Source organism: Spermophilus citellus (genome assembly GCF_964194105.1).
Source record: "Spermophilus citellus genome assembly, chromosome: 10".
NCBI lineage: Eukaryota > Metazoa > Chordata > Mammalia > Rodentia > Sciuridae > Spermophilus > Spermophilus citellus.
The window spans coordinates 48,828,438-48,845,216 of NC_138197.1; the positions used below are offsets into that span (position 1 = coordinate 48,828,438).

A 16,779-nucleotide genomic window follows, 5' to 3' on the forward strand; every position below is an offset into this window, starting at 1 on the left:
CCGTAAGTGCTCTGGATAACAGGCATCCCAGGCTCTGGGCTGCTGGACACACTCGAGTGCTCTGAGGGCAGGTGAGGGGAGGGCATCCCAGCCATGGCGATGGCTCCAGGGTACACAACACCCGCGGTGGCGATGGGGATCTGTGCTTGTTGCCTGTCACAGAGGAATTCCCAAAAAGAGATCATGAATGAGTGCATGAGTTAGATGCCAGTCTTACCCCATAGCTGATTTGCTCAATAGTGTCCAACTCTAACGACTCGATTGCCTAACATTTTAAAAATTAATATCTTACTTAGAGTTGACTATCTTATTTCTGGATAGCCCTTCATGGATTACAAGGCATTTACATGAAATGCTCGCTGGATTTTCAGAGTAGTCATTGTGTTATTACTCTATTTTGAGGGGGAAAAGATTGAAACATACCAAGATTAAATAGAAAAACTCATGTTCTCAACTCCAAGCTCACTTGTCCATTACTATAACATGCAGACATAATTTTTATTATAATTAAGCCTAAAGATAATTTAATTTTAATGGAAAACTCCTACAGTATTAGAGCTCTCAAAATGCCCAGAATGTACCAGAATTGATAATATTGCATTGTTCCCTTCTCCCCATGGGGTAGGAGGCAGGCCCAGCTTCATGGTAACACTGCTTATGCAACTGCATTACAGTCCTATACTTGGTTAAAATCCTGCTGTTGGCAATCTTGAAATTCTTTATAACTTTTAAACAGGGGACTCTGTCCTCTCATTTTTGTAATTGACCCTTCAGATTGTATAACTGGTCCTAGCAGGAAGGGATTAACGGATTGATGTTCAAGAAGTGTTGGACTTTGTATTCAGCTTTGTAAAGAGTCATGTACTTGGATAGAAACCACAGACCCTTGGACAGAGCACACAGACTCTTTCAAGGAAATGGAGGGTACAGGGCGATTTGAGAAGTTATTTTCAAAGATATCCTCTGGCCATATGCAGAACGGTATTTGTTATTCTAAGTTCTCAGGATCTGTTTCAAACATGAGCAACTTTATGTCTATGTACTTTGAGATAATTCGGCAGAAGCAATGCAGTTGCAGACAGCATGTGACAACACTGTCAACAGCCTTGCCACAGAAAGTGGAGGAAAACATCCCGAGAACTGCATTTCTAATTCAGAATGGAACTTTCCCATTCACAGCCTTGATGAGTCCTAAATATAATCCCTACTCTGTGTAATCCACAGAGACCACACATGTGCACTGATAGCTCAGCAATTCCTCAGTATTCAGAAACAAGTGTTTCTCTCTGTTCAAATCACTTTTATGCTGTGTTCTCTCAAATAAGTTGTGAGCTGTATGATAATTTATCATAGTGAGATCTTGAGTGTCAAAAACCGCCAAGGAAGAAAAACAGTAATAATACTTTCAAGTTAGGGTTTATTTTAGTATTGAAGATTGAACCCAGAGGTGCTTGACCACTGAGTAACATCCCCACTCCTTTTTGTATTTTATTTAGAGACAGGGTCTCACTGAGTTGCTGAGGGCCTTACTAAATTGCCATGGCTGATTTTGAACTACTGATCCTTCTCCCTCAGCCTCTCTAGCTTCTGGGATTACAGGCGTGTGCACCATGCCAGATAATACTTTCAAGTTTTAATAGCACACTTTGAAAGTATTTACTCTTAAGATATTTTATTTGCAAATGAGTTATTGACAAAGTGACTGCAGGAACTAGGTGCTTGTAATGGATACCTGTGGATATATTTCTTAGGTCCACGAGGGTGACAGCTTAGTCACTCAAAATACACTAAGTTCAGGTTCTTTTACAAAATGCCCCTTTGCAACTAAATAAATGTTGCATTATCCCATTGAGTGAGAAAGGAGGTTCTACCCATAAGATAAACAGCTGCAAGTTCCATACCCAACATTGAAGTATTGCCGCATTTCCTGTCTCCGGTTCCTCATGATCGCCTTGTATTCTCCAATGCGCAGCTTTTTGCCATCCACAAGGCAGGTGCGCTTTGGCCTGGGCTTGTACTTGTAGTCAGGGTACTTCTCCAGGTGCTGCTTGCTGAGACGGGCTTGCTCCTCATAATATGGCTGTTTCTCTAGGTTTGTCATAGCTTTCCAGCGAGATCCTGTGAACAAAGGAAGGTTAGGATTCCAATTTGCACAGCTTCTAAGCATCCAAAAAAAGAGATATAACTGAGAACAAGAAAATCTAAAAAATGTTGGCCCAAGCCCATAAATACATAAACATGTTTTCGATTAGTGAGCTTTGATTCAAAAGGCGAGATCTCACAAGAACAAAGGTGTTGGTAGCACTCTACTCAAAGAAACTACACCCAGAGATATGAACTCTGGGCAATATATTATTTTTCTGGCTTGAATGAACAGTTTAACCAAACTTGTATATTATGTGTTTAAAAGCCCATCAATAATTTCATGAATATGCCTTTCATTTATACACTAGCCTGTGATGTAATTCAACTGAAAAGTTAGACAATAATTCAGCACATTTTCTGAATCTGAGACTATCTAGTCGGTGTTAATTTTTTTTTTGTAGGGGCACATTATTTACTACAAGTGTCCCAGCATCACATATTCTCATTTTCCTCAAAATGTTTAAGTATGACTATAGGAAGGATTTTAGTAAAATTCATTTAATTAAAATGCATATTATTAATGACCATGGACTGGGTAACTACTATATGTTAGAGGCTGTACTAAGAACTTTTGACATGTTGTCCCATTTCTACCTTTCCTCACAATCAAATAGATGGCATTTATAGCTACTTTCATAGATGAGAAAACTGAGGTTAAAACAGAAAAAGAAATAGGCTTCGAATAGCAATAAAAAGTTCAAATAGATGAACTTGAGTAGTTGTGTAAAGAGCACACTACTGTTAAATTTCAGATCTTTGACTCAAACTCAGGTTTAATAGAATTTAAAATATGCTACAATGTAGACTTTTACATATAAATAGCCACCCACTCTATATGATCTAGCAGTGATCAGAAATCCAATGGTAATTATGTAAGATTTTTATCTTCAGAAACCACTTTCAAAAAGATATAAAGATGTCACTTTCCATGAAACAGTATGAATTAATAATGATAACCCATATTGTTTTTCCCTTCTTTTCACTATTAATTTTGGTGTGGATCCAACCAGGATTGAGAAAAACAAATTTGAAGCTTAACTAAAAATAGTTTATGCTAATTCTCATGTTAGATGTGCTTGAAAGCTTTGATTCTGTCAGTATAGCTATGTATAGTAGCAATAGGAGTAGTAGTAATAGTGTTCATTTTTAAAAGACAGACTTACTTTTATTGCAGATGAAATGTATTTATCTAAAAATAGCCAGCTCAACTTTATTCAAAGAAACAAAGACCAAAAAAACTGGACCTACGGGTTCCCTATAGCAGTGTTTAATGTGGTTGTCCCCCAAAAAAACTCATGTTGGAGTTTAAGTCCTTACTGTAAGATATTAAAAAGGATGGAAACCTAATTCTACCATTTAGAGGTGTAGCCTTTGGTGAGTGATTATGATTAGGCAAAATCATTGGGATGAGAACCCTATTATTGAACATTAGAGTAGGTTTATAAGAAAAGAGAGAGAGAGAGATCAGAGAAGAAAAACACAGTAGAGATGCTTGTCTCTTGCCATGTGATGCCCTCTGCTACCTCAAGGCTCTGCCAGCAAGAAGCCTTCACCTTATGCAGTCCCTCGACCTTAGATCACAATCACGAGCTAAAATAAGTCTCTTCTCTTTACACAGTCAACCATCCTCAAGTATTTCCTTTTAGTAATGAAAAAGGGACTAATATGCTTATCAAACATGTACTGGTTAACATTTACCTGCCTTCCAAAATCATCTAAGCAAGATCTTAGAAGTTTCAGGATTGGTTAACTTCTCAATCATAATTCCACATTTCAAATACAAATATTTCACTGTTGAAAGTTCTTTCCTACAAATGCAGAAAATTCTTCAATATGAACTATTATGTTCATTGAAGAATGCAATGAAAGGGGAATTATCTCTTTGTTTAGAATTGTTTCCTGTTGGAACATGTTACATAGGTTGTATTTGATCATAGGTGTTACAAAGATTTATATCAGATTTTTTTTAATCTAGACAACTAATATGATTTTATTGGATTTATAACAGAAACTTAGGTTATAGCTTAAATAATAGAATTTCTTTTCCTGTTCCTTTCTCAAATTTCTGTTTAAATAGTGTTGTTTAATATTAAGTCAATTGGTGAGGCCATATCATTTGTAGATTTAATCTCCAACTTATTTGTCCAACATTATCATCTAGAAGTACTTGCATAATATTATGTGTTCTTGGGGGATATAAAAACACAGATATGGTTATGATACTATTGGATTATATCAACTTTTTTCATTTAGTTTCTTGCCAGTATGTACACCAGCTTTTTGAAGTTCAGAGCAAGTAGTGAAAAAATGAGCTTACCAGAAATAACTTATTGGCAAATAGGAATACATTAAAAAACCATATAAAGGATGGCCAAGTTAATATAAAATCTACTATCTTTATCCCAAAATTGAACAAAGAAATCAACATTCTCAATTAGAAAGCGAATTGTCAAAGAGTCTAAAGAACAGAAATGTTTATACCTTGAAGTAATCTGCCTCTGGATGCTAAAACAGTTTTTGTACTACCTACTATGTGTATAATGCTATCTTTGTTTCCTACACGTGCATAATGCTACATTAATTACAGAATACATAGTGTAGTAAACAAGAGAACTATTATAGTTCCTGTCTTCTTGTAGTTCATCTTCAGTGGGGAAAAATATGTTAAACACTTTATTACAAATTTTATTTTAATTACAATTGGAAAAATATAGGAAGTTAATAGATCCGGCAATAAGGAGGTAAGCTCAGTTTTCTGTAGGGCAGGAAGCCTTCTCCAAGCATCAGAAAGAGAAGAGCATCTTAGGGAGGAAGAATACAATGAGCAAGGTCTTTTAGTGGGAGATTAGAGGAACCAAAGCTAGTCTGACAAAATGCACAGGAAAAAGGACTTAAGTAGAAGAAAATAGCATCATAAAAGATAGGTAAATTCTCAAATCAATTGACTTCAAACCTGGCATGAACTGGATCACAAATATTTTTAACTCTTGATCATACAGTTTCTCTGGGAGTGTCACTGACTCCTAAACTGTATTTTAAAATATGGCCACATAATAATTACTCATTTTTTAAATTAAGAATTAAGATTGTCTAAATCCTAGATGGAACAAAATGACTACTTAGAATCTAAGATCATGCAGAGTAGTTCTTTGGTTTTGTGGCAAATCCAGTTTTCATTTTTCAATAATTACATTGATTTTGCATAACCAATTGACAAGTTTGGTTTTAGTTTCAGTGGCTCTGCAGCTATAACAGTTACTGACTACAGTGGTGGTGTCAGCCCCGGAAACACACTAGATAAGAATGGTGAGAAAACAAATTAGATAGTTCCAAATTAGATGGAAATAGCCACTTGATTTGGGTGTGGCTGGTTGATTGCCCTGGACCCATGTACAAGGAGTAAGTTCCCTGCTATTTTCAGAAGGTTGGACTTTTTGTAATGAAAAACAGAGACATGCAATTAAGTATTCCTTCTGATGACAAAAGAGAAGATATCTATTAAAAAATACTTGATGCTTAAAATAAGGGGGAAAAAAGGTCTTAAAATTGTTTGTTTCCATTCTAAATCTGGCAATACACTAAAAGTGGAGAGTTTGAGCTGAGCAACATTGTCATCTCCATGGGGTATGTAATGAATTTGCACATTTTACTCCAACTACTGTATATCTAATCAGAAAAAGATGTCCCCCATTCCCTGATCCAGCGCCAAACAGTAAAAGGTGATTCCTTATGTTAACAATTTCAGCAGAATGGCTTATTAAAACCAGATTTTAGGGTATTATAAAATGCTTAGAAGCCCTTTAAAATGTCAACTAGGATCCCCAGAGACTACGTAAAATGTCAACCCAGCTCAAGCGCCTGTTTTAAGCAGAATGAATTAGCAGCATGCTGTCGAAGGCTGTTATCCAAAACAATCAGCAAAGAGGAAAACATCAAGCTTTCTTTGTATTTTTATATGAAATAAGCCATTAGAATGATCTCGAGGATATTTGAAGATCACTTATTTATTTAAAGCTATGGCTAAATATTAAGGTGGAAAACAATTCAGTGTTTAATTTTTGACCATATATAACTGTTACATCTTTAATTAGTACAATTTTATGAGAAAGACTAGACAGCACTCCCATGTAGGCTGTGATGATATAATTGCACAGTCATCTAATACTCTCTTCTTTAATAAATCAGAAAGATATTCTCTTAGCCAGTTACCTTTTTCCATAGACTTTTGCTACATTTCTCAAGTCTCGTTTTATATCATCAAAACTTATATTTCTCTTCTACTTAGATAAAATTTTAATCAGTGACTATTACTTTTTTATTATGAAGACACACCAATTGAGTGATTCAAAGGCAGTGTAGGCAATCAGGATTTAGCTTTTGTTTTTATTTTGACATTTTTAGATTTCTAATTTGGGAGTAGGTGATAAAACATGAATATAGTTATACAAATTATTTTATTCCTTTCCAAAGTTCATACAAATGAAACAGGTATATTGGTTTTTTTTTTTTTAATGATGGGAAACTTATAAGGAAGATAAAATAGAGTCATAAAAAGGAAGAATAGATCAGAGATGGTAGAGATGTAAAATAAATGCATTTCCTTTTGATCCATTCACTTTTTGATGTTGTGTAGGTGTATATATTAAAAAGCTTTCATATATTCTCTGTATATCTAAAGTTTCACATGCTCATATCTTTTGAGGTAATATTTATCTACTGATGGCAACCTCATTTCAGATGAAAATACCGAGATACAACAGTTTAACTGGCTAATGGCTTTGTTTGTTTTTATCACATTATACATCACAGACTGGGTAACCTGTTTCCTTGTTGAGAATATGAGATCATAAAAACACAGGAATGTGTAGTAACTACTTTGAGATGATCATTTCCTGAATGAGAAGAAGAACAGATGCCATCTTCTTAAACTACATGTAATTCCAAGTGTGCTATGAGTTTTAAAAAAGCTTTAATATTTTGTTACTTAATTCTGAAGTGAAAATTGACTGATAGATTAGGTCGTCCTCTTATGTTTTTATTTTTTAACTCTTAGAATTCAGAGAATTAAAAAAATTAAAATTGCCTCAGTGTCTAATACAGTGTCCGCTGGTCACTGGGCCACTTGAAGATGAAACTGGTGACAAAGATGGCAGTAATAATGACATCCAGAAAGATGAAAAAGGAAATGGAATCATCCTTTTGTTTATGGGACTCAGATTGGTCTACAGTAGGTCTCTTTATAATCTTTACCCTTTCTCACCACTCATCTTCTCTGCATGCTTCAGTGTACGCTTGTCGGGAAAATATGTGCTTTGCTTTCTGTTAAGCTGAAATCTTCAGTGGAAGAAAAATCTCTTAATAATATGGAAAATTATTTAAAGTTACTAAGTATTACCAAAAATACCTAGTCCCTAATGTTACTGAAGGTATAAATTAAAGAAGGCACAATTTAGATATTTTTATGTTCTGAGTATCTAAACTGATATTCAGCTATAGAACAAGCAGCATCCTCCAACATGATGAACTCTAAATGGAATTGAAAGTCAAAAATCTTTAACACTATGTTACAAAGGATGAGGAGAGAGGAAGGAAAGCTTACCAACCTGTCTATCATTCACAAAGGAAAAGAATAAAAATTTTCAGTACCAATATCTAGTGGCTCATGTGAGAGCAACTTTTTCCTGAGTCATAACTAAATATTTCTGCATTTTTAAAAAATATTTTTTAGTTGTTGATAGACCTTTATTTCATTTATTCATATGCAGTGCTGAGAATCAAACCCAGTTCTTCACACATGCTAAGTAAGTGTGTTACCACTGAGCCCCGGCCCCAGTCCCATATTTCTGCATTTTTAAAGAAGAAGAAATATTATAATAATTAGTATGGAGACACATAGAAACTGGCTACGTTTCTTGATGAACATAGAATGTCTCATAATCATCAGAAGCCTCAATGATGAGGCTTATATTTTGGATAAGGAAATGGCATAAGCTGTCTGTTTTCCAAATCCAGTATCTTTCCACAACTGCAGAAAAGAGAACAAAAATCATGTTTATTTCACTCATTGCTTAATTCAGAATGCTCTTCTTACCCAGTATCTTGCTGATGTTGGAGTTGTGCATGTCAGGAAAGGCTTGAAGAATTTTCCTCCGCTCATCTTTAGCCCATACCATGAAGGCATTCATTGGACGCTTTATGTGGGGTTCATTGCTACCACGCCCCCTGGATTCCCTATAAATTCTTGACTCTGAAACTCCAGCACTTCCTAAAAAACAGGGAACATCACGTCATGTCAGTGTTAAAACTCTTGGCAACTCTCTTTCTTGCATTACTGTTTTTTAGTCTATTAAAATATCTGAAAACAAAAAGTACTTCTGATAATGGTACTTCCAGTTCTTAAGACAGATGCTTGTTTATGAAGTTTTTATGATAAGCCTTGTGGTAGAAAATGTTGTATTGTAATTTTAGTCTATTTCTAATATGTTTTCCCTTTCTCTCAATGAACTATAGACATTCACCATTTACTTTCAAAAACTCACAAAAGAAGCTGTAATATATGATTTGTGATGCAATATAAAGAGAAAATACTTAGATCAATAGGCACCACAGTACTGCAGAAATATTAAAAATGTAAAGAAGCTGACAAAACTGTGAAATACTAATCCATGTGGCACGATGGATTATTAAAGTTGAGAATACATTTTTGCTAAAGACTGTTAGAACTACAGTACTCCTATTCTTTCTTCTCTCTGAGGTTACATAAACAAAAACATACAAGCTAGAGAGAATTTCAAGGTATCAATACGATATAGATATTGCCTTTTAGTGTGCTTGGCTTTTCTTTAAAATTATGTGCTAATGTATGCATGAAGCATGTTGATACAGCAGTGATAGTCTGTCCCCCCAAAAGATTTTTGAAAATTGTAGTAGAAAGAACAAATTAATAATTGTATTACTATGGTTTCTTAAGAAGTCTATAGTTACATCCTTAAGATACAAATAGTATCTATAGAATATTATATATACAAATATACATATATATGTATATATAATTTTTTTTTCCTTTGAATATTCCCCCTAACATCTGAAGTTATCCAGAGAGACTCACTGGCAGTTACATTTCAATTAGTAAGATTCACTGATGATAAAGCACATCCCACAAGTCACACTGAAACCCTTGGAAGCTGCATCTACTCTTCTTGCCTACTGGGACATCTTAGAATAGTTTCTGCAGAGTAAACAGCTTCCAAGGTACCTGAGTTCAGGCAATGAAAATAAGGAGAGCCAGAAAGAATGAAGAACTCTGACACTAGATTTCCACTGGTTATCATTACAAAAGAGGGAGCAAAACTTAAAATACTCCGTGGATTTCCAGAAACTTGTATTATTAATGAAAAGAAGCATCGCTGTTATTTTCTTCTTTCATATTCTTCTTTCTTTTCTTAATTTGAATAGGAAACAAACCCAAATCACCCAGACTTGAAGACTTGAAGAGCATCAAAAAAAAGCAATATGCATATCCATTGGTAGAATTTGTCATTATTTCTCATTTATAACATGCTCTTTGGTCTGGAAAATGTTCTTCATACAAGCACAGCAACAAATAACAGCAACAAAAACTTTGATGTTTTAATGCTGGTTGCAATGGGTATATTTTACTATGCTAATGCAACTTAAAATCTATGAAATGTGTTATTACCAGCAATTGTCTTTTTATTGACAAAAATGAGTGCTAATATATGGCAACATCTTTCTAAAATGGGTTTGTAACTGCGAATGATCATTTGCACATCTGCCTTTTCTTGTTCCTACACCTTACAGCAACATAAGCAATAAAAGGAACAGTATGTGACTTCGACAAATTGAAACAAGCTCTTTACATTTACTCAGGCCAGTTTTATCAAAGCCTGGTGAAGTAGAAAACAGAAGGAAATTGTTTGGATATATTAGAGAAGTTTGGCTAGTCCTGAGATGGTGCACACCTTGACAATCAGGTAGAATTAGCCCAAGCACAGAGCAGACAGCAATGTTGTTGGGGGTTTGTGGAACCCTCTCTCTTCTACTGTGTGCAGTGACTGGCTTGCCCTGATGCAGATCTTTGCTACCTGCAGGGAACTTCCTCTGCAATGGCAGCAAAATACAGGACTGTGCCACCAAAATACAGGTATGCCACCTAATACTAGAGACAGATCACCAGACAGGGAACTGTATAAGGGGAACAGCACTGCCTTCTTTTTCCTTCTTTGCTGTGCAATTTATTAGTTGTCACTATGGGTGTTTGGAATGTTCAGAGATGACACAAACCTGAGGTATAGAAGGGAAGCATGAAGTTGTGTGACTGAGTAGACAGGCCTTTTGACTGTGGTAGAGAGAATCAGTGGGCAGGATTTCAAAATGCAAAGAACTAGCCTGAAAATGTCCTCTGAACCAAGTACTCATGTTATGGTTTGACAAATGGAAACTGAAAAATGAGCTGACAGATACAAATTTCCAAAAAGTTAGTTTGGGGCAAAAGAAGTAAGGATATGAGAGATAGGGTAATAGTGATTAAGGGTGTTTGCTTTGGAATCATGCCATCTTGAATTTACATCCTACTTCTGACATTTAGAGCCCTGCGTCCTTGGAAAAAGAATGATTCTGAACTCTAAGAGTTGATCTCTTTATCTGTAAAAGTACTTTTAAGTTGTGGTAGGCCTTAAACAAGATGATCTATGCAAAGCACTCCGTGGACTGCTTGGTACCCAGGAATTGCTCTGTACATGTGTAGCATCTATTGTATCAGGTATGAAATGACTGCATTGTCTATTTTTTAGTAGCTTTAATTGACACTAAATACTCCTGTACATTATTGAAATAGATATGAATGATTTTCACAAACCATCAGAATCTCCACTCATATTGAAATCCATCATTGCATGGCTAAATTTTCCTTCTTCATTCTGTTTAACTGCCAGTTGCTGAGTCAGACTTTCCAGTGTTGTTTTTTCCTTTAAAAAGAGATTGAAAATGGAAGGTCAGTTTGGGAACAATAATTATTTGAAGGCTTTTTTTCCCCCCTGGACCACATATAATACAATAGCTTCTGGAAGGGATGGGATTTTGGCTTATTCACCTGTGAATGTTCAGTACATTATACTGTGGTGATTAAAGAAAATGAATAGCAGGATTTTTGAAGGAACCATGATTCTTATAAACCCTATGAAGTCTTGGCTTTTGGGTTTGGTATGCCTAAATGAGATATGCTGGGATTCTTGGAGACAACCTTCCCAAATCACAAAATGTGCATAGAAATTTCACAGAAGCAACCTGTTCTACATTTCCAATGCCTGTTTTATTTTTAGCCAGACAGTAGAAGTACAGGAGTGGCATGGGGCCCAGAGAAAGTCTTCCAATAGTCAGGTGACCAAATGTAGAAACATAATTCACAGTAGTGCCCTCTGGTTGCCATCTCCCTAAATGCCATCTGCATTTCTCATGCAAGGGTAATGAAGACATTTAAATATTCATTGCTAATTGCTTGTCAAGTCTCTGTACATCCAATGTGAGTGCCTGCTACTTGGACCACAATTTGATTTGGATTGCTAAGCCAAAATATTGAGTTGGCGAATTATTTGAGATACAAATATACCAAAATTAGATCTGCAAAGACATCAAGTCATTTAAAAGCATGCAGTGTATGATTTGCATTCATGGAGAACAAGGCATTACAAACTAAATTCTGTTCAAGGAAAATATAGTGCTTAATCTAAGCCACATAAGATATTAAATTGCTTCCAAATTGAGAGATTGGGTGACTTTAAGAACTGAAAAAGCATACAATGAAAGGTTGATGCTTTTTCTTGAACTTTCCAGCATTACTCTCAGGATGATGTGGTTCCAAAATAGTTTTAAGAAAAGCATCTATTTGGATCTCATAACATTTGCTCTAGTTTCTTTATAATACTCTTCATCACATTTTCTGAGGAACATGGACATGAATTGTACTAGTGAACTGCATACACTGCAGAATAGCTATTGATACAATAATGTATTCAAAGAAAATAATCAAGTATTTGAGATAATTGTATTATAGGTAAAGAGCCTAACTCATGTTCTCACCAAGAACTAATAGGACATTGACATCCTTAATATAATACATTCTTTATCTCTGTAAAATCTGTGACAATTCTATAATTGTACCAACTAGATAAAAATTTCTCTAAAGTCACTGGCCTTGAAACTCCTGTACTCTATTCATCAAAGTCTGTACATAGTTTAATAGAAAAATATTTTTAATTGTCAATAAGTATACAATGCAGCAGGGAAACAAAAATAGTTTATGCTAACTTTGTTTCTATAGAATTATGTGGTATTAATGTAGAAATTAGTTAGACATTTAAAATGAAGAATCTGGCTCAATTTGTTTTGGGTTGGCATTTTTAGCAGTTTAATATCTTCTGGATACCTTTTGCTGAGAGAGTCTGCTCTTTATTCACCTGAGCTCAAGAGCTCCAAGGACACTAGCTTAACAGACTCTTTCTAGTAAATGTAGCTGTTAAAATAAAAGACAGTTACATTAAAAAAAACCCACATTCCATCAACATGATCTGACATTCCCTGGGTCAATGAAGACTGTACTGTACTTTCTTTGGGGAATGTGCTGGGCATGGATCACCTCTCAAGTTTTGATTTAACAGTGTATAGGGAAATAATACTACATATTTTCTAGAGAATACTTCATTCTGAAGAAAAAAATTTCAAGAAGAAATAGCAAAATAAAGGCAATAGGCATAGAAAAGGAATAAAATGTTAAGTGTCTTCTAAGGGTTTGAGTTCAGAGCTCTATGGATTTTGTGCCATTTTACCAAGAGGCTAAATTAACAAATGATGAGCGGGGAAGTTGCAATCAGTTTTTATAATAAGTAACCTCTAACTACCTACCTCTAAAGCACATAGCATAATAAAATGATTCAATTAGCTGCCCCAAAGTGGAGCTTACAGTACTTCTCAAGGCAATGTCAGTGGGAGACAGTGGAAATTAACATGGTAAACTGTGCTTTTGTACGACCCTTTGTATAACAATTCTCAGGCATGTGAATGGGGAAAAAGGAGAGGTAATTGAAGAAAATGGAGAATATGTGATGTGCCTTTAAACAAAACACATCACAACAGCATATAAATACAAACGGTGCCATTGCTACATTTTAGAAAAACTGGTGGACAATAAACTCAAAAGACATAAAGAAACTGATGCAAGGAAGAGGAGATAAAAATCACCCAAGTGGAAAATAATGTCCATATAATTCCATATGAAAAGTGATCCCAGAACGTTTATCATACAATTCTTATGTAAGAGGTAGATATGAATTTACATGTAGTTCAAAGCCTGGATAGCATATTTTTTTATTGTTGGTTGTTCAAAACATTACATAGTTCTTGACGTATCATACTTCACATTTTGATTCAAGTGGGTTATGAACTCCCATTTTTACCCCGTATACAGATTGCAGAATCACATCAGTTACACTTCCACTGATTTACATATTGCCATACTAGTGTCTGTTGTATTCTGCTGCCTTTCCTATTCTCTACTATCCCCCCTCCCCTCCCCTCCCCTCCCTTCCCCTCTTCTCTCTCTACCCCCTCTACTGTAATTCATTTCTCCCCCTTGTATTATTTTTCCCTTTCCCCTCACTTCCTCTTGTATGTAATTTTGTATAACCATGAGGGTCTCCTTCCATTTCCATGCAATTTCCCTTCCCTCTCGCTTTCCCTCCCACCTCTCATCCCTGTTTAATGTCAATCTTCTTCTCATGCTCTTCGTCCCTACTCTGTTCTTAGTTACTCTCCTTATATCAAAGAAGACATTTGGCATTTGTTTTTTAGGGATTGGCTGGCTTCACTTAGCATAATCTGCTCTAATGCCATCCATTTCCCTCCAAATTCTATGATTTTGTCATTTTTTAATGCAGAGTAATACTCCATTGTGTATAGATGCCACATTTTTTTTTATCCATTCATCTATTGAAGGGCATCTAGGTTGGTTCCACAGTCTTGCTATTGTGAATTGTGCTGCTATGAACATCGATGTAACAGTGTCCCTGTAGCATGCTCTTTTTAGGTCTTTAGGGAATAGACCGAGAAGGGGAATAGCTGGGTCAAATGGTGGTTCCATTCCCAGCTTTCCAAGAAATCTCCATACTGCTTTCCAAATTGGCTGCACCAATTTGCAGTCCCACCAACAATGAGCAAGTGTACCCTTTTCCCCACATCCTCGCCAGCACTTGTTGTTGTTTAACTTACTAATGGCTGCCAATCTTACTGGAGTGAGATGGTATCTTAGGGTGGTTTTGATTTGCATTTCTCTGACTGCTAGCGATGCTGAGCATTTTTTCATGTGCTTGTTGATTGATAGTATGTCCTCCTCTGAGAATTGTCTGTTCAGGTCCTTGGCCCATCTGTTGATTGGGTTATTTGTTATCTTATTGTCTAATTTTTTGAGTTCTTTGTGTACTCTGGATATTAGGGCTCTATCTGAAGTGTGAGGAGTAAAGATTTGTTCCCAGGACATAGGCTCCCTATTTACCTCTCTTATTGTTTCTTTTGCTGAGAAAAAACTTTTTAGTTTGAGTAAGTCCCATTTGTTGATTCTAGTTATTAACTCTTGTGCTATGGGTGTCCTATTGAGGAATTTGGGTCCCGACCCCACAGTATGTAGATTGTAGCCAACTTTTTCTTCTATTAGACGCTGTGTCTCTGATTTGATATCAAGCTCCTTGATCCATTTTGAGTTAACTTTTGTGCATGGAGAGAGAAAGGGATTCAGTTTCATTTTGATGCATATGGATTACGAGTTTTCCAATATCCTCAAAAAAAAAAATAAAATTCTTGGGAATTAACCTAACAAAAGAGGTGAAAGACTTATACAATGAAAACTACAGAACCCTAAAGAGAGAAATAGAAGAAGATCTTAGAAGATGGAAAAATATACCCTGTTCATGGATAGGCAGAACTAACATCATCAAAATGGCGATATTACCAAAAGTTCTCTATAGGTTTAATGCAATGCCAATCAAAATCCCAACGGCATTTCTTGTAGAAATAGATAAAGCAATCATGAAATTCATATGGAAAAACAAAAGACCCAGAATAGCAAAAACAATGCTAAGCAGGAAGTGTGAATCAGGCGGTATAGCGATACCAGACTTCAAACTATACTACAGAGCAATAGTAACAAAAACAGCATGGTATTGGATAGCATATTGAGTCACCAAAAGAATGGGTTGGATTTAAGCATAGTTCTCAACAGTTAAATTAGTTAAATTCAAGCTATTCAAGAGTGTTAGAAAGAAACAATCACATGTTATTAAACTCAAATACTAATATACTTGAACTATTCCTCCCACCCATTCATTTTAGTTCCCCATCCTCAGTAATTCCCTCCCCCAAAGTATCTATCTATGTACTGTCATCTCTAAAACTCTACCATTCATTGCCCTATATAGTTCCTTATGCAAAAGCCTCTTTCCATATATCTAATACCACTTGATATGAAAATACTTTGATTCTCAAATATCCTATAATAAAATCCCTCCCAAATAGAGGCAGTTGAAAGGTAGTAGATGGCAGGTGGAAGAGAATAGGTGGGAAAATGTTGAAAATGGGCCAAAGAAAGTGAGCATGACCATGGGAGAAACAGAAATACTGATAGGACAGGTAACAATCTTTGCCAGCTTTATAATCTTGGTTCCACTAGCTCTTATAAAAATCACATTAGTTAATAATTTGTACAAAAAAAAATTTGTGCCACATGCCTCCATTTTTAAGGTCAATGATCTAAAACACAACCCAACTTAACACACTTTCTGCACTCTTAGTACTATTAAAATGATGATCCACCATGGACAAATTTGTTAGCCTTCTCTTCCCTACCTTCTCTGTATTAGAAAGAAAGCAAAAATTAAAGAGAAGTAAACACAATAAAAGGAATTCTTGGGCTGGGGATGTGGCTCAAGCGGTAACGCACTCGCCTGGCATGCGAGAGGTGCTGGGTTCGATCCTCAGCACCACATAAAATAAAATAAAGATGTTGTTCCACCGAAAACTGAAAAATAAATATTAAAAAAATTATCTTTCTCTCTCTCTCTTTCTCTCTCTCTCTTTCTCTCTCTCTCTCTTCTCTCTCACTTTTAAAAAAAAAGGAATTCTTGCCAAAATTTGGAACTTCTCTGAGAATCTTAGAATAGAGGGCACAAAGAGATTAATTACTATGAAATAGTTAAAATTAGAGTATTTGGGATTTATAAATAAAGGCCAAATAAAAAGACCCAGTGGCTTTCTTTCTTAAATGAAAACTGGTAGTTGAATATCAAACAGATTTGCTTTGGAAACATGAGTCCTATCTAGAGTATCTAATCTTATACAACTCTGCAGGTTTGCTAAGATCAAGGAGATCAAGCTCATTAGTACTTGAAAAATCTTCTGGCCCTATGTTGACTTCAACAAAAATCCAATGAAGGGCTGGGGATGTGGCTCAAGCGGTAGCGTGCTCACCTGGCATGCATGCGGCCCGGGTTCAATCCTCAGCACCACATACAAACATAGATGTTGTGTCCACCAAAAACTAAAAAATAAATACTAAAACATTCTCTCTCA

General features: G+C 35.6%; 1 protein-coding gene across 1 annotated transcript in view; it reads right to left on the bottom strand.

Moving 5' to 3' along the window:
- Positions 1–16,779, bottom strand: part of SOX5 (SRY-box transcription factor 5) — a 393,350-nt gene that overhangs the window by 3,550 nt on the left and 373,021 nt on the right. Inside the window, exons 12-15 of the mRNA XM_081311948.1 lie at positions 11,024–11,132; positions 8,237–8,410; positions 1,902–2,118; positions 1–153 (exon numbers count right to left, since the gene is read on the bottom strand). The exon at positions 1–153 is cut by the window's left edge and continues 3,550 nt beyond it. Coding sequence (XP_081168074.1) covers positions 1–153; positions 1,902–2,118; positions 8,237–8,410; positions 11,024–11,132 — 653 coding nt within the window. The remainder of the gene's footprint in view (positions 154–1,901; positions 2,119–8,236; positions 8,411–11,023; positions 11,133–16,779) is intronic.